Consider the following 18699-nt stretch of genomic DNA (forward strand, 5'->3'; position numbering starts at 1 on the left):
GATGTTCACACAGGGAAAACAATCCAAGAATCCTTGGTTGTATTAAACAAGTGAGTGTCTGTTTTGAGATGAAGAGGAGACACTAGACTCAGGCTTTACTGGGCTGTAACTAATTGCCTGGGTAATGACTGAACTCAATCCTGTTAAGGGATTTTTACCTGACAGTGACCTGATTCTTAGCAAATGGAGGTTATACCTTGTTGTTGTTTTTTAGACTGTTATTACCACATTTAACCAAACGTTTGAATAAAAATCTTTTTTTTTAAAAAGACTTTTACTTTGCAACTCATCAGTGGCATTACTTCTGGAGTGTGAGAGTGAAATAGTTTGTCTCTATGTGATGGACTGGTGACTTGTCCAATGTGTGCCCCACCTTTTTACCTATATCAGCTGGGATTGGCACCAGTGGACCTGACCCTCATGTGGAGGATAAATGAATGAATGGATACTGATTACAAACTCATATTTCCCTCAACCCGACAACAATGTGGTTCATGTACCATGTTGAACCAGAAGAGGGCAGCGTTTGGAGACTCAATTAATCTACAGTGATAGGCTTACCCACAATCTCCACATTTATGGCTTTCTCCTCGGTGAGTTTGGGGCCTTGTGGAAACCATGACATCTATTCATCAGTTGTAATTCAATGACCCTAACTACCCTCCAGTTATTGATTTTTGGTTGGTGGTAAAATGTGACTTTATATTTCACAGTACTGGTGTGTTGTATAGATGCATGTTATGTATTGTTCTTCATGGCACTTCCTAGTCACAATGGTATTTCTTGTGGTACTACAAATGCAGTTTGAACGCTGGTGTTAGGTTTGTAGTACTTCCTCACTTTATGAGATTATAATCAATCTGTTCAGTCTGAGCAAATGTTGCCTGAACATTAATCATTTGTAGATTTCATAGAAGAAAGACAGGCTGATTGAATTCTTTATCTAGCAGAGCTTTTTTGCAGTTTGACCTTTGATTACTGCAGCAAAAAAACTAACCGCATGTTATTTTATCACACAGCTGAGGCACAAAGATCTCTGACCTAAAAAAAAACAACAACAGTATTTTTTTTTCCAGCGACAAATGATGAAAGAAACACATTTGCATAATTGACTGCATCTTTTTATGGTGACATGTTGACTGGTGGCTTTTTGCCTGAGCAGGACTGCGTGGAATGAGGATGACAGCTCGCAGCGACTCTCGGAAATTACACGCGCACAGCTGCGCGGTCGAACCAGCGCGCGCGAACGTGAATGCGTTGGCCTTAATGTAATATTCCGGCGGCGGCGACACACAGGTAGATTTTTTGTTGTTGTTGTTGCGAGTCCTGTTTCTGGAGTGTAGCGTTACCGTGTCGTTTGCCTCAGCAGCCGGAGAGAAAACCGGTCGGAGGAGGTGAACGGGTTCGCTTCTCGGTTGGCGGAGCTGGTGTGACGTAGCACCACATACACACACACACACACGCCGGCTACTGCGTCGCCTGCCAGGATCTCAATGTGGGGAAATGACCGCAAGTGACCTCAAAGAAAACACTGTGTTGTGGCGCTGCTCGGGTTTTTATTTTGCACAACATTAAAACGAGAATGCGTCCTTGATTTTAGCTAGATATTTTACGGTAAATCGCGCTATATCACGGGAAAGAGTGCGCTCTGTGTCGTTAGCCAATCGCCCGACTATCCCGAATCGTCTCACTAGCTTGCGAGAGGCTAGCATTAGCTAGCTACGCTAAGAGCAGCCCAGTGCTACGACCGGGGCTTCTTGTATTCCACTTCTCTTAGATGCTAAGCTAATTTAGACAGGGCTAGCTGCTGCCGCCATGGATAAAGCAAAGTCACTGGTAGACAAGAAAGGAGCATCGGGACCTTTTCACGTCAACAACGGACCGAGCCAGAGGGGGCTTAATGGCCACGTCGCTGTGGCCGCAAATGGTGGCTGCTGCGGCGGCAGCGCGTTCGCCTCGAGCACCGGACCTGGCAGCAGCAGCAGCAGCGGCGGCGGCACCAGCACAACGTTTGACGGCATGCATCACCTGCACCGCGGTGACGATGCCGAATGCAACGGGTCCCCGGCCAAGAGGTGCCGGATGCGGAGGAGGACCGAGTCGGTGAGACGGAGTAGACCTCGTAAGTGTCACCCAGCCTGCAGGAAAATATGTTTTCCCGCAGCTGTCATTGATTTTGTGTGTGTGTGTGAGTGTGAGTGAGACTGACTGTATTTATGAAAATGTTGTGAAATAGTGTCAAAACCATCGACCGAGGTTTGCACAACCTTGCCGTTTTGCAACGACAGCGCAACATCACCATCTGACACCCAGTGGGACTCGTTGCGCTGCTGGTTTCTTGGTTAATTTCAGTTTTCGATCACTGCGAACAGAGCGTTTCCTCGTCTCTGTCCAATCTGTTCGGCTGTCGTCGTCGTCAGGGAGACCCCTTTTTGTTTTTATTAGCCCTCGGTTGTGTTTGGTGCGCTCTGATTGGCCGGTTCGCGGTGGTGAAAAAGCTCCTGATTAGTGGGCTTGGCTTGACTCGGCCAATCAACACCCGTCTCTTGTCTTCAGAAGGCAGACTGACCACGCCCCTTATTTACAGGTCCTTTTAGAATGATGAGAGTAAAGATCATCCAGGGGAAACTTGGCAGTTTTAGCGCAGAATGTAGAAAAGTATCGCTTTCTTCGTTGTCTGACACTGGTTTGCCTCACTTCTCCTTTTTTCCGGAGTCATTGCTTAGTCTTTTTTTTGAGTCACATACTTTTGTTGTCTGCTTTTGAGCTGACATTTTACCTCATTATGAAGCTTTTAGGGGAAAAGAAGCCTGGTAAGTGTGATTTGATTTGTGTTTAATTGAATTAAGAAGTCCTTTGTATATCAAGACAACTTACAATTCAAAACCTTTGATTATTTTCACATTTTCTTCAAGTCTCTCTTTGAAAATTGACTTCAAGATATGAAAGCAACTCCTGCATGTGCTGTATTTAACAAGTTAATAATCTGTATATGAACAGATGAATGTTTGATGGAGATGAATAGGAAAAGTGTGCACTTGGACTCACTTGTCCGTCACTCTCTTTACTTTAAGTCATGCTTTATGCAGACTGGTCACTTCCTTTGGCACACACTAGTTGTTTGTTGTACATGTGTCTGGCTGTCATGCTAAAATTTTATCTTGTTCTAGATACAAGGTGTAAATTTACAGTCATTGTTGCTTTTTCAAATCCACATTTAATAGTGAAGTATCAGTAATTACAGAACAGAATTATAATTGAGCAAATAAATGTCTAGTCCAATCCCAAAGTATGTCTATCTCTCAAACTTTAATATTTCAATGTAATATTCAGATTCAGTCCTTTTATCAATCAGTGACTGTGAGGTGATGGTCTTCTATATCACCAGTGAAACCTGCCCTCTGAGCGTCAACCGGAGGCAGGGCTAGATAATATTTCAGTATTGTTAAACTTGCCGTCTGATCTCATAACAGAGTTGCTGTATGGACATTTGTGGGCCATCATTCTCAGAACCAGAGTCACAAATCCGGAGAAGAAATAGGGTCAATTCATTTTAAAGACATTAAGTTTTTCAGAAAAATAACTACAATTAAAAAACCCTTGGAGATGAGCATTCAGTCTGACATTCGCCCTGCAGCATCATTATGTTGATCATATGGCGCTACTGTGTCTCCTATACTGCAGTCGTGCTAATTTGTTTTTCCACAATCGAGTCCCTCCAGGCTGTATGTTCTATAATATTTATTTTGGATTGTTTAGACTACTGCCTGTTATAATTTGACAAACACTCTCCAACGTCATTATGGGTTCCAATGCACCTAAGCTCTGAACTCTTAAACCTGTTTAAGAGTTAATTCCAGTTTAGTTGTTTGGCATATTAACTTTTCAAAAAACAACAACTTTGGTATTCTTCAATGTTATCTTCTTGGTGTTTCTCAACCCTCATCATTTAAATGCACTCAAGCTGAAATCAGATTACTTTTATTTATCTTATATATATTTATATATATATATATATATATAAACACAAAAAATAATTTATTTTATTTATCTGTGAGTGAGATGAGGGATTTCTTTTGTTGCACTGAAATTAAAAGTTAAAGACCCCAGTCATAAACCAGGAAAATCTTAATGAAAATCTCAACTATACACAGACTTGACATTCTGTTCTGCTTGCATAATATAGTGGTCTGATTATTGATAGATTACTTATAAAGTACTGTAAAAGAGGGCTGTTACCTTAAACTCACCACTGACAATGTGGCTTTTCTGCGGTTTTGTTGTCATGTATGTTATTGATAAGTTGATCCAGATTATGTAATCAAGGGGCAGTAAATTTTGTTAAAGAGTTATCTTTGGATAGACACCAGCCGTTATGATAAACCTAGATAACGCTCTAAAGATTTTGCTCACCAAGGGCCAACTCTGGAATGTATTATTCCCCTTGGGGGTGTGGTTTTTCCACTTTTGTCCTCAGACTCCTCTGTACTTGGGGCCGAGGAGCACTGTTATTTTTGGTGACATTTCTACTGGTTCCTCTTGTCCAACTGTGACCAGGATCACAATTGCCTTGAAACTTTAACCTCCAGGCCTGTCTCCTGTGTCTACCTTAGATCTTTTTAAATGTGTGTATATGGAAGTTTGGGGGAACTATGCAGGTTTTCACACACAGCAAAAATCATGAAAGCAAGAAGAACAGAGACCAGGGATGTTGGCAATCCCATTTTTTTTTAAAATGGAATGGATGCCAGAGTTTAAAATTAGATTTTGGCCCATAGCTGATATTGATGCTTAATTTCTTTTAGTTATGATATTTTTGTAGCAGAGACACAAACACATCTACATTATAAAAATAACTGTTTATATTCTAACTGTTATATTCGAAGATATTTTTAGTGTATTGCTCAGAATCAGGAAAACAATATTGACATATAGCCGATAAGCCAGCAGTTGTCATCATTTTCAAAATTTGGTACATGACCAAATTAGGTTAGGGTTAAGATATATGATTCATTTGGTGTGTATATGTATGATCACTTTAGTTTACGAATATTTATTTGTACCGTACATTTTAGCACATACCGTTGGATTAATTCTGTGTGATCCATTGGATGTGGTTAGTGACCAAAGAGGTGAAGGGGTAATCAAGGTGAGATAAGCAGCTCGGTTCAGGGAAGTCAAATAACAGCAGGAGAAAGAGGGAGGAACTTCCTCACTGACTGACTGCTGCGTACATATGTTAATGACAAACGTTGCTTTGACGGAGGTGTGTTGGACAATCTCATCTGCTGTGTGGGGCTGCTTTGAAATACAAACAGATAGCTCAGCAGTATCAGTATGGTATCTTGTTATCAGTGTACAGTATCTAGAAGGCTTCCTAAAGAGACGCAGAGAAACACCACCAGAGGTGATATGATAACGCTTTTATCATACTGAAAGAACATTGTTGTTATGTTGTTCTTCTATTGTAATTCACATGATAAATCTGTTGAGGAGTTGAGCATTAGCAGCAGTGTTTGATTTTCCGTGTTGTGCAAAACCAAGTCACGGTCGGCCATGTTTGGTCTCCGTTTTTGAGTTATTTTTGACACAGGCAATATAGTGTGTCTGTGTTTTGACTGAGTCACAGAGAAATTAACATTTTGTTGCAGATAACATGGTGATGTGATGTAGAACATTATGGGGACAGACATATAGTACTCTGTAAACACCAGTTTTTACCAGTATATTTAGGGTTCCATTCCAGCTTTAAGAAAGCCAGTGTTGGTGTAAGTTTAAAGCCCAATGTATAAAGTGCTCTACGTAGGTTACGGAGACCCCTCCACGTTGCCGGAGAGCCTGTCGGAGATCCTCTCTGTCGTCTCCGACTGCACTAAATATTTTTTAAGTGTCCGTCACTCCGTCAAGGGACAACAGAGATGGCAAGGGCTGCGATTGGTCCTCAGGACAGGTCGAAATAACACTGCTCTGTGTCGGCCAAAGTGCGCACTGAGGGTCCACAGAGGCGGAGCTGATCACCGCCGACAACGTCGCTGCCCAACTATAAATACGTCATATTTTAATACACAAACCAAATGTTTAGACTCTAAATGTCCAATTTCTCGCCTCTTGATCTTACAATATTTATTTCAGGTGAGAAACGGCCACTGTTTCAATGTTATTCAGCTGCTACAACAACAACAACAGTCTTTCTCTCTCTGACAACATTGCTCACTGTGGCCAGAAGCACAACGACTTTGCGTAGCGACCCCCCGGCAGTCTGAAAAGTATACCTTAAGTGTAGGTCACACTAAATACTTGATACTTTAACCTGTAAAAGTTGTTTCTGGGGAAAAAAGGTGTTTGTTTCCCATATTTGCTTAATCTGTTCCAATAAAGTGACTGAGAAATAATTAGACTGTATGGTCATTATAGCATTGCCAAAACAACAAGTTGGCCACAATTATTAGATGACCAACAACAAGAGACTATAGCCTTTAGCTGTTTGTACTGAATGGTCATGTATGTTTTGTCGTGTTTAAAACTCTATATGTATGTATAGATGAACTTGTATACCTTTCCTTTAAGTGGTGCATGTTTGTCAGAAGGTTCTGCCAAGGGCAAGGACCTCAGTGGTTAATTTGCAGATGTATCCTGAAGATGTTGTGCTAACAGGTTTCAGTTAAGGCAATAAGATCATGTAAATCAAGATGAGTGGAACTGCATGGCACGCCCGAAAACCACTTCACCTACCTCTTGTCACTGTGTGTACACCTATAGGAATACTTAGCACTTGTGTGGTATTGCAGCAGCCCCGATAAAGCTGCAGTTGGCGAGATCAACCTGCAGCAAAACTAGTTGATGAGTTTCATTTGCAGGACAGTGAAATTTATATAAAAGATGAATCATTCAAATGTTTATGTCCTGTCAAACCGAAAGAGTAGAAATATATTTGTTTGGCAAACAAGAAGAAACTATTTAATACAATGGGATAAAAATCAATTTGACCTTTCGTTGTCCCAACTTTAAGTAAACCTGCAGCATCATTATTTAATGAGAAGCATTTTATTGGGCACTGGTGGTTTATTTCCTCCTCTGTCCCTCCAGGCTATTGGATTTGTAACATTGTTTAGTTTTTAGGAATTGTCTGCTTGCGACAACATTCTTCATACTTAAGAAGTATAAAAAATGTCCTACTTTCAAGACTTTGTTGAGGTTTGCGATAAACAGGTCATACCTATGTAGCTTGCAGTCATATAGTCCAAATTTTTTGGGGCAGAAATTCACCTTTACCATAATGTAATGCTGTATTATGTTTCACCGCTGCTGCTGTTGAAGCAGCTCTCTGTTCTAAACTCCTCAACAAATGAGTACAGAGGAAATCCCAATGGCATAAATTCTGCCTACTGTACCTTTAAACCACACATTAAATGTAAAATGCATTTACAGGTGAATAGATTTAAACCTGCACACGTGTTTATTGTTGTGATCTATAATAGCGGCCCTTTTCTTAACAGTACTGCAGTAATGGTAGATATCGTAGATATGCAGTCGTGAATCAGTGGAGTATTTGCACCAAGTGTATGATTTGTCAAAAGGAGTGGTAACGTAGAGCTGCAGATAATGATTATCTTCCGTGAATCATTTGCTATATACATTTAAAATCCTCAGAAAGCACTTCCAATAAAGGTTTCCAAAGGTCTACATTGACCTTTTTTTGTGTTGTTCATCACAAATCTGAATACAACTGTTTAAATTGTTGTACATTCATTTTCCTGTCACTCGACTAATTGATCAATCAGTCGTGATAGATATTGTACTGCGAGAACGTTATTAATAAATAAAGCAGGCTAAAACTTGCCCAGATGTTATTCCTAGACGGGTTAGGGTTATTGGTGTGTTCTTTATGTATAAACACACACACTGTATTCACACTGTATGTTCTTCTTATCATGCAAACATACTGTACAAGTTTTGTTCTTGTCCTACGTTGTCTTATGCTGTCCACAACAAGCCTCTGTGAAACCAGAGATTATCCTTTAAATAACACGAAACTTAATGGAAATGGTCGTCGCTGATAATCTCCAAGGTCATGTTGGAACGCTGAACAGTAAACAGCATGCTTGTGCTGGAAATTATGGTATGTTATACTGACTCACTGTGGGGCACATAGACAGAGGAGAGTTTAAGGACAAAGACCTTTCACCTACAAGGACACAAATCACTCCTTAACCCTCCAAACTGCTCTTTGTCACACTGATCTTTGACTGAACGCTCCGTTCGTGTGCGAGTTTGTGTGCGTGCGGCGAGCGTGTGCTTTTTTAAATAGAACATTTTTGAAAAGCTTTTACAATTCACAGGTTCAGCAACACCTGATGGCCCAGTCAAGGATTGTTGGTGGGAATCACTGAGCAGTTGTAGTTACACTTCCTTGGGTTTTTTTGTAAACATGTTTGTGTTAAGTTAACCATGGGGGCTTAAGTGACCATATGAGAGAGGGGAATGTAGGTCGGGCTTTTCAGTCAGTGTTTAAAATGTTACTGACAGCCAGCTACTGTAATGGAAGCAGCAATGTTTCCCCCTGGCATTGTGTTTTATTTATGTTTGTTGTTTTTCCACTGCACATGGGAATGATCACGTGAGATCTCTGACAATAAAATCTGACTGGGACACATTTCATCCCGTAGGGTTGAATGATATGACCAAAAAGGTTATTACAATAAATATAATAATTATCGTGATAAATGTCGGGCGACTAACGGTTGATAGTTGCTGTACTTTCCAAGAACGTTGGGGAAAAAAAAAACATTTTCAAAGAAGTTACATGTCTTATACCTTAATGTGTGTTTGTGCAATACATCAACATTACAGTACAGTTGAAGATGTTATATCCTATATTCTATACATATATCAAAATATTCATTGTTATTGATTTATTGTCCAGCTCTCTACGTGTAAGTGACATCTGCCACAAAGAAAAATACATAAACAACTTGTTTTTCGGTCAATATTTGTGTCACATAACAAATGTCATTATGGAGGAGCGCAGACGGAATTATATTGACATTTAAATTAGAGCACTTGTTTTTTTTATTAAAACCAAACAATCCTTTTAAGTGTATCACTCAGTGTTTGATTACTGTTACCACAGAGCAGCCATGATTTATCTAACGTGCTGTAAAAAGTGTGTGTGTGTGTGTGTGTGTATACAAGACATAACTATATATTACAACGCTGTATTAGCAAGGTTAAGAAACACTGGAGGAGTAGTAGAAGATGATGATAAGTTTCCTGGATGACTGACCGATAGGTCATTTGAGGTCAGTGTTGTCATAATAGCCTAGTAGAACATGTTCGTGTGAATCTACTTTTAAAGTTACAAATCGAAAAAAACAACCATCAAAGCAGATCTTTAATCATTTAGCAAAATCAAGTGAATTTAGTTGAGTCAGGTCAGTAGGTGAGAGGGAACAACAACAAAAAGTCAAGTAAACAGTAGTAGAGGAGTTAGATGTTCCCCCCCCCCTGCTACAAAGGTAACCAGACACCAGCCACTGTGATGGAACAGGAGCAGTTGTGGACGTAATACAGCAGGTAACAGGATCAGCAGTAATGGTGGAGGTGGTAGTGCACCACCAACAGTCACTCTGATGGTATCAGTTTATAGACGGCACGAGAGGTTTCAGGAAGTGCACTTCAGGCCAGTGATCATGAACATGCTATTTCATTTACCACAGTCCATTTTGCTGTCTGTCCTTTTCTAATACGGAGTGTCACATGTGAGATATAAAGTTTTATATTGTCTCTGTCTTAGTCAGGTAATAAAATCAAGACTCTATTTGGAGAGCAGATGTTGCAACGTATGGATATATTTTCATCATGAGAGGTTAACTCATTTGAACACACGTTTCTGTTCACTCTTGACCTGAAATCCAAAACTTAAATTCGGTGGCTCCAATCTCAAAGTGGACTTTGCATAATTAAGATGGACAGAATTAACTGTTTAGTGAAATGGTCAAATGTCCTTATTGTCATTAGACATTACTGCGTGGAGGGAGATCTAGGGAAACATAAGAATGCATATTTCCAGGATTGTTGTCCTTCTTTTGTCTAATATGACAGTAAACTTAGTCATTACTTCATACGTTTCCATCTCACTATAAGTGTGTCATTGATTTTATAAGAGTAGTGTCTTTATATCAATGAGTTTGTTTATATGGGATGGTTGTGTTTCGGGTGGATTAGTGCGGTTGGCCAGTTATCATGCACCAAATATTTGCATTCAACACATTCTTTTGTTGAATGCTGCCGTTTTGCACAGCCATGTTTCAGTGGCCACATTTTATCTTTAACAGAGTTGTCATTGTTGTGAACCGGAGTCGCACTGATTGGTCAGAGTGACACCCTCCCTATCGAGTGTCTCGTGAAACAAATAAAAATCATGAATGTTTCATTGACTAAATGACTGAATGACGAGTCTCTCTCTCTCTCTCGCTCTCTCTGACATGAACTTTAGTAACCCTTGTTGTCTCCCTGTTAGTGGTCAAAAGTGCACACCGACCTCACTCAGTGTTCACCTGGAACAAGAAGGTAGTCACACGAAAGGCCACAATGTTTGCTTGTTTACTTGGGACAGGCTATCATATCTAATAACAAAAACAATTCATTGGAGCTTTACTTTTGAGAAGCTGAAACATGATGTTCTTAAAGGTTGCATGTTGTTTCTATCTTGATTGAATTATGGAGTGATAATTGGAATGTTTTTAGTTTATGCACCCACTTTGGAAATACATCTTCTGACCTTGACCTGTGGGACGATGCAGGATGTTGACGGTATTAATCTCATTGTTCCTACATAGTAACTAAAAATTTTGAACACCATTATATGTTGATTATTATATAAATGTTGATTATTCTCCTATTCTGTTAATCTACCCCTTATATCCATCATCTACAATGCAAAACATTCCCTTTACAAAGTTGTAAAATTAGCAGAAACCCAATTGTTAACCGCTTCTATTCAACTGAATCCTGGTGAATCTACGACAGACTAATGTACCTCCCAATTAAAATGCTGCAGTTGTTTTGTGGTGCATTGCAAATGTCTTGCTGTCCTTTTCTGTCCATGCCATTGCACTGAAATGGAATTAAACTGATCAAGAAGCCGGCAAACATTTGAATGACAGGAGCACTGGAGAAGGAGACGGAGAAAAGAAAATAGCAAAAAAAAAAAGGAGGAAAAGTACAAAAAATGTAAAAATCAAACCGGCGAGAGTTGCCGATGTTGGAGTCAGAGGAAGAAAAACAAAGATAGATGGTGTGTGTGAAAGCAGGATAGACGTTAAGGGAAAGAGAAAACAGGAGGCTGAAGAGTGTGTGACACACGGAGACAGATGGGGGGGTGTCTGTTACCATGGAAACTGTGGCTCTTACTGAGCTGTGGTGGTTTTCCTTTTTCTTAGCCTCTTGTGCAGGAAGATTTTTTTTTTGTATTGACCGTACTGCCCTCGGTCTGCAGCAGTGTTATTCAGCTAACTAATATAATACTGCTTTCGTGAAACAATAATCGGATCACCTCAGTCTTAAGATCTGCTGCTGTTTGATTGTTGTTGGTCAAATCAGTTGATTATAGATTCTTTCAGATCTTATCTGCACATTCATCAGTTCAGTTCATTACACTCCTTTGGAATGACACAGAATTTCCTTGAATCACGGGCGGTCAACCGTTTCCTCAGTTAAGTCATCAGCGGTTTGTCCCATAAAATTGTCAGATAACATTTAATTCTCTTGGAGTCCAAGGTTAAGTCCTCACATGTCCATTTTTTTTCAACAAACGGCCCAAACCCGTCTGAAGTAATGGGAAACATGTTTAGTTGTCTTAATTAATTAATTGGTCTTCAAACAGTGATGCATAAAAGCTTGGACCATAAATCACAAGTATGCTTATCCGGTTCCCGTTTAATTTTTTGTTAAGTGGTTTGGTTTAACATAGTTAGGAACCGCTCAACCAAAACAGAGAGTTTGTTTTGTAGTCTGAGTCTGAGTAAACCTGTTCTGACTCGAAAGTAAAAAGTCTGAAAACACATTTCTTTCGCAGTTACATTGGCAAAAGCAAAATGTTCTTTACACCTCTGTCTCCCTCTTCCTCAGCTTTCCCCTGGTTTGGTATGGACATCGGTGGCACCTTGGTGAAGCTGGTGTATTTTGAGCCGGTCGATATAACTGCAGAGGAAGAACAGGAAGAAGTGGAAAACCTCAAGTCTATCCGTCGCTACCTCACCTCAAATGTGGCCTATGGTTTGTCTACACACACACTGTTAATCTCATAATACCTGTGTATTTTTTGCACATTTGGGCTGAATCTTTATTGTAAAAATAAAGGTTCTTCTTCTTTCTTCTCTCAGGTAAAACAGGCGTCCGCGACGTCCACCTGGAACTGAGGAACCTGACCATGTGCGGCAGGACGGGGAACCTGCACTTCATCCGCTTCCCCACGCAGGCCATGCCCCGTTTCATCCAGATGGGACGTGACAAGAACTTCTCCAGTCTACACACAACACTCTGTGCCACCGGCGGCGGCGCGTACAAGTTTGAGAATGAATTTCGATCTGTGAGTGAACAGTCTTGTGAAGAGATAGGATAGAGAAGTTGACGAATTAACTTTATACCAGTTTGCATATCTTTTGAGTTTTTCCACTGTTGGTTGTTCTTGGTCTTTCTCGAACATCAGTTGTTGGTCGATTGATGAGCTAAGTTACTGATCAAGAGCTTCTTGTAGCGTTGCACGACTTCCCTACCTGACTCGGTGTGAACCTATCCCTAGGTTCATGGAGACAGCATAACAAGGTTTATGAGGTTGTTTGTTTGACTTAAAGTGGAGATGTTATTTGCTGTCCTAAAACACGAACAACACGTTTTACATAACGGCATCTGAAGAAAAGCACGTGGCAAACACTACAATAACACCACAATACTGCTCCCTCACTAGTGCAGCAGAGAGAGGAAATCGCACTTCCAAGTTTATGAGAAAATGTACTGTATATCAGCTAGGCTGCATTACCTTATATTATATATGATGAGACGTTATTTTATGACTGACTTTGAATTAAAATATCCAAATGCCCAGTTACAGAAATACTATACCATTATATGTAGTCTATGAACACTGTATACTCTATATAGTGCATTGGTCTTGGTCGTGACTTGTTTTAGTGAAATTTATATATTTGTGCTGCAGATGGCGGACTTGGAGCTGCTGAAGCTTGATGAGCTGGACTGTCTGATCCGTGGTCTGCTGTTTGTCGACCGGATGGGCTTTAACGGACACCCAGAATGCTACTACTTTCAGAACCCGTCAGACACCCAGAGCTGCGTGAAGAAACCCTGCACCCTGGACAACCCTTTCCCCATGCTGCTGGTCAACATTGGCTCCGGGGTCTCCATACTGGCCGTGTACTCCGAGAATGACTATAAACGTGTGACTGGAACCAGGTGAGAAGGAGAGACAACTGTGGCTGATCAGTAGAAGTTGAAAATCAAAGTTTTGTTCTGTGCAGCAGCAAAACGGAGTCACACGCAGTTGAATCTAACTTCAACGCTCAAAGTCAGAACTCTGTTGATACTGATCTGGAACACATATTTTCTTCTTAAATGTCCATTGTAATCGGTAAAACTGAGCATTCACACGTTATTTACCCAGTGGTAACATTTGCACTCGCTGCACAATAATAAAAAGGACGTTACAAAATGATAACACCTGAAAACACAAAGTAACATTCACATTGTTATAGGATATTCCAGCAAAGCTAAAAAAAAGCTCATCAGGTGATCATGTGACCCCTAGGATTGTCATCTATTTCATATAAAACATTATATTTCAGAGCAAAGTGTCGACAACAACAAAAAATTAAAATTGTTTAGAAATGAAAATAATTCCAATGCTTCCTTGCTATTTATATGCTATACAAATATGTTTTCTTTATCCTGATTTATCGTAAAATATTACTTATAATTTAAAATGGCTGCTACGATGTGTTTGGTGGAATCAGCCTTCACAGATATAGTGTTTAGCAGGATGTTGTCAACTTTGTCTCACTGAGTTGTAAAGTGAGAAAGTGCATAAAGTGTGGATTGACTTTAACCCCTAAATCATTATGTTTTGATCGTTAGGTTGTTTTGCGTAAGAGAAAATGTGCAAAAGGTGAAGGATTAAAGCTTTTTATAGCTTCAGTGAATCTGCCAGGTCAGACAGAATCAGTTGTTTGCTGTCCTTCATCTATTATCATTAACTGTACCTTTAGTTATGATGTAACATACTGTAAGGTTTATGGTGATTAGATTAGTGATCTCATGCTTTTTGCCAATCAGATACTCAACATTGGTGCTGGTCAGATAATGTTCAAAGAAAACGGAAAAAATATATCACATACGTCTTTGCTAAGTAACTGCAGACATTGTCACGTGACCAGAGTGAGAGTGAGGCCTTATTTCAAGCTAAAAGAAGAAAAAAGCCAAACAGCTGAGTGTAGTTTTCTTTGTGTAAATGTTTTTGGATATATTAAACTAAAGTCATATTGTGGATTATTTATTTTTTGAAGGAGTAGAATAATGATTGAAATGCATGAAATTAATTGAAGTTGTTGAAATGACTCATCAGCTGCTTCTTCTATCGCCGCTTATTGGCGGTCACCATAGCGAATCATCAGCATGAATGTATTGTTGGCAGCCATCCTTAATTGGATGGAATCTTCAAATGCAACCACTAACATAAGTCTTCTGTATTTAAATTGTTTAGTAGTTCGATTATTTTGTCCACAATATCAGCTGTAACCCCTCGCCATCCCAGTTCACACATTAATATTAGGTTTCGTGGAGGTGTTGTCTGGGAGGTGAGGTGACAGAGTTGCTTGTCCTCAAACATCAGGGTTTTCTCTGCAGTAGTTTGTTTTGCTGAAACGGGAGAATGAATTTGCATGACATCTAAAGAAAAGAACAGCAAATAAACCTAAAGGCTAAAATAACATGAATAACACTATGTTTAAACAGTGACACATTTCACTTAATTGCGTTTCAGCTGCCTTAAATAAATATACACATAAAGAAATGGTGGTTAAAACATTGGATATTTATCTGATCTAGGACCACATACTGACGTGAAACACAAGGTGATCTGACCGTAGCAAAAGTGGAGATAAATAAACTACCAGTTTCTAAATTGAAATAATATATCTGTCCTTACTTATCCTATTACTCTCTTTCTTTCAGTCTGGGAGGTGGTACATTCCTGGGCCTTTGCTGTCTGCTGACAGGCTGTGAGACGTTTGAGGAGGCGTTGGAAATGGCCAGCAAAGGCGACTCTACCAATGTGGACAAACTGGTGAAAGATATCTATGGAGGAGACTACGAGCGCTTTGGCCTGCAGGGTTCTGCTGTCGCGTCCAGGTGAGTGTGACAGAGGTTTGTCACCTGAAGGTCAGCAAGACACTGGGTCGTCACAGTGGTAAATGCATAAACGGTTGTTGATTTGCCTGACTAAAATAAAGTAGGTGTTTTAAACCTACTAAAAGGTCGCTCCACTTTTTTTCCCACTGTTAGGAGAGGTGCCATTTTTTTTTCCATTGGTCATAAAGTGGCCTAAACCAATGTGATGACTTGACGATTTTAGATCACTGTTCAGAAATGTATCAGTCATATTGGCATGCCAGAAAAATGCAAAAACAAAATAAAGATGTGTTCATCAGTTCAGTCCGAGCTGGAGCAGATCTGTTGCACAGTCATTAGATCCAGGAATGAATGCTTATTGTATCCATTCCCACTGCAGAGAAAAGCTTGATTTTAGTGGAAAAGGAGTTGAATGAAGAATTTCAGTGATGCATTAAGAGATGTACCCATTCCCAACAGTGTTTGTATTATCTTTGTATCCTCAAAAACTGTCCTTTTATCCGCAACATTTAAGCACTCCAGAATCACATCTAGGAATATTTATTGCTTCATAAGGCTTGTTTTACCATCATGCTTTATTAATGCTTTTAATGGCAAACATAGCACACACACACGCACACTAACTCGGAAACACACTCAAAACATTCTTTTTGTTAATCTGGGCTTGGCATGTGCACAGTAAACCCTCAGCCGTGTGACTAAAGGTCGATTCATAAAACCAAAGACAACAGCAGATTATAATCTCTGTTTCTTGTTATGGTCTCACGTTCTGTCAAGCAAAACACACTCAAGTTTTTCTCTCTTATTTGTTATGAGTTCACCAGACTTGTATATAATGCACAATTATATAATAACATCCAGGAAGAAACCGTGTCTCCATTTGTTTCTGTTTATTAACATCGATTTATTTTATTTTTTTTACAGTTTTGGTCACATGATGTGCAAAGACAAGCGAGACAGCATTAGTAAGGAGGACTTGGCTCGGGCCACGCTGGTCACCATCACTAATAATATAGGATCCATAGCACGGATGTGTGCCGTCAATGAGGTACACACACACATACACACACACACTGACACACACCTTAACCGTAACATAGCCCTAAACTTAAGTAGTTCCTCAGAAAAAAGAGTTTCTGCCTCATTAGGACTAGGTTTTGGTCTCCACAATATAGACACACATGTAAATGCCCATTCACAATGTACACATTATAGAATATTTAATTTGTAACCTTCACAAGCACTGGTCCATAAAGACTAAAAACAACAACAAAAAACATGCATTTTATACAAACTGTTTTGCGTAGTTTTAAGAAACCACAAAATCTTTTTTATAGTTTAGAAATACATCATTTGAAGATTACATAAATAAATTACTATTACTTGAATAGTGATAGTAATAGTTGAAGTTGAATATTAAAGTTTCCCCGTGGCAGCAGTCACCCTCAGTGTTGTTGTGTATAAGGCGTCAGGGATCAGCCTGGAGCCTTTTTCTGTGTGCCGTGAGCTTCTTTACAGTGTTGCCTTGTGGCATGGCGATCAAGCAGCATTGTACAGGGCTATCACTGCACACAGACGTGCAGCAAGGACACACACACACACGCAAACACACACATATTCACCAGTGTTGTTTTTGATTTCAACTTATTTTAGATGTTGGCTTTCTTTTTGCCTGGGAATAGTTTTATGGGGAAATGGCAAACATTTATAGAACATTTGGAATGAAAGGCAATTACGTGACAAGAAGTGTAAGTGAGCAGTACAATAAAATTCAAGTCAATGAACTACAAACAATATTGACCTTTCCTCTTGCCATGGACACAAAGTTTAAGTCTCAATCTTCTAAACACTTGCCTTGTGTGACTTGGAAATCAATTAATCCTGTGACACAACAGTATAAAATGTACCACATTTTATCAGAATTTAACAGCAGCACATTTATTTTCTCGCTTTATTGTTGTTTGTATTGTAAACATTAGTCAGCATTCGATTGTTAGATTGTGTTATTATGACAATGAGGAGATTTACTGGTGTCTGGTGTCTATGTTCCCTGGCACCACCATGTGGTTTGGAAGAGGCGTTGCAGTTTTATCAAGGTCTACAGAAATAAGTCATTTATTAGATGATCCTTGGCTTGAATTTTGGTGTTGTCAGTAGATGGAAAACTTTATGTCTTGTGTCCCTTTGCAATGTTATTTTGAGAGACTGTGGTGCAGTTAATGCTGTCCAAAGTAGAATTTAATAACTGATAAATCGACTTTCACAAAATAAAGCCCAGTTGATAGCGTAAGTACATTTTAAGCAAAAGTCAGATGCCATTATCTTACCTCAACCTGCCAAATTCATATTTATAGTATGTAGATATAAGTCAATGATTTAGGTTTTAGACTGGAGGAAACTATTATAAGCTTGTCTGGTTTTTCAGCTTCATAAATGTGAATATTTTCTGGTTCCTTTGCTCCAATTGACAAAGCAATCATTAAAACTAAATCATTTTGGTTTGTGGACGAAACAAGACATTTGAGAACATTATAATTCTAAGGTTTGGGACATTTGACTTCAGATGAATCAATTATGACAATAATCTTTTGTTGCAGCCCTCCTGTTATTGTGACACAGTATAGTAACTTTTTTTCTTTTTTTAACGCCTGTCAGAAAATCGAGCGTGTTGTGTTTGTGGGTAACTTCCTTCGTATCAACACTGTGTCGACGAAACTGCTGGCCTATGCCATGGACTTCTGGTCCAAAGGACAACTGAGAGCCCTCTTCCTGGAACACGAGGTGAGCACTTGTAATTCCAGGTTTCGTACAAATTCACTCTGTTGTTTATCAAAGACACAATCCCACGTTAGTGAAGTGCTTTCAGATCTGTGCGTGTAAACGGGACAACGTTTGTGTTTCAGGGTTACTTCGGAGCGGTGGGGGCGCTGATGGAGCTGCTCAAGACAACAGAGGACCCGTGAAGGAAACTGCACCGACGTCACCGATCCTCAACAAGGTGATGTCGTCCAACCCCCTGGAAGACGTGACGTCATCAACTCTTGATGCTGTGACGTCGTCCACTTTCGACGCTGCTGAAAGGTCCACTTCCCAGAGGCCACTAAAGGAACACTAAGAAAAAACTGAGAAAAGCCATTTTAATAATTTAACAGCTGTAAATAGTGATACCCTCTAACATTTATTGTCTAAATTTCCCAAATAGACCCTCCCCCCGTTTCAAAGAGGTTTTAATATTGTAATTTTTAATTTATGGTTTCCTATAATTGGCTCTGTTGATTC

At 39.7% G+C, this 18699-nt stretch overlaps 1 protein-coding gene across 1 annotated transcript; it reads left to right on the forward strand.

Annotated features, from left to right (window-relative positions):
* Nucleotides 1-1815: 1815 nt before the first annotated feature.
* On the forward strand, nt 1816-18383 carry pank1a (pantothenate kinase 1a; the record flags this gene model as incomplete). The annotated part of the gene is made up of 8 exons (XM_083897937.1): nt 1816-2122; nt 12130-12276; nt 12384-12589; nt 13217-13470; nt 15244-15420; nt 16345-16468; nt 18076-18201; nt 18324-18383. 8 exons carry the CDS (start codon nt 1816-1818, stop codon nt 18381-18383), a joined length of 1401 nt encoding a protein of 466 aa, XP_083754063.1.
* Nucleotides 18384-18699: the final 316 nt, after the last annotated feature.

This window comes from Microchirus variegatus (assembly GCF_963457635.1).
Source record: "Microchirus variegatus genome assembly, chromosome: 11".
Lineage (NCBI taxonomy): Eukaryota > Metazoa > Chordata > Actinopteri > Pleuronectiformes > Soleidae > Microchirus > Microchirus variegatus.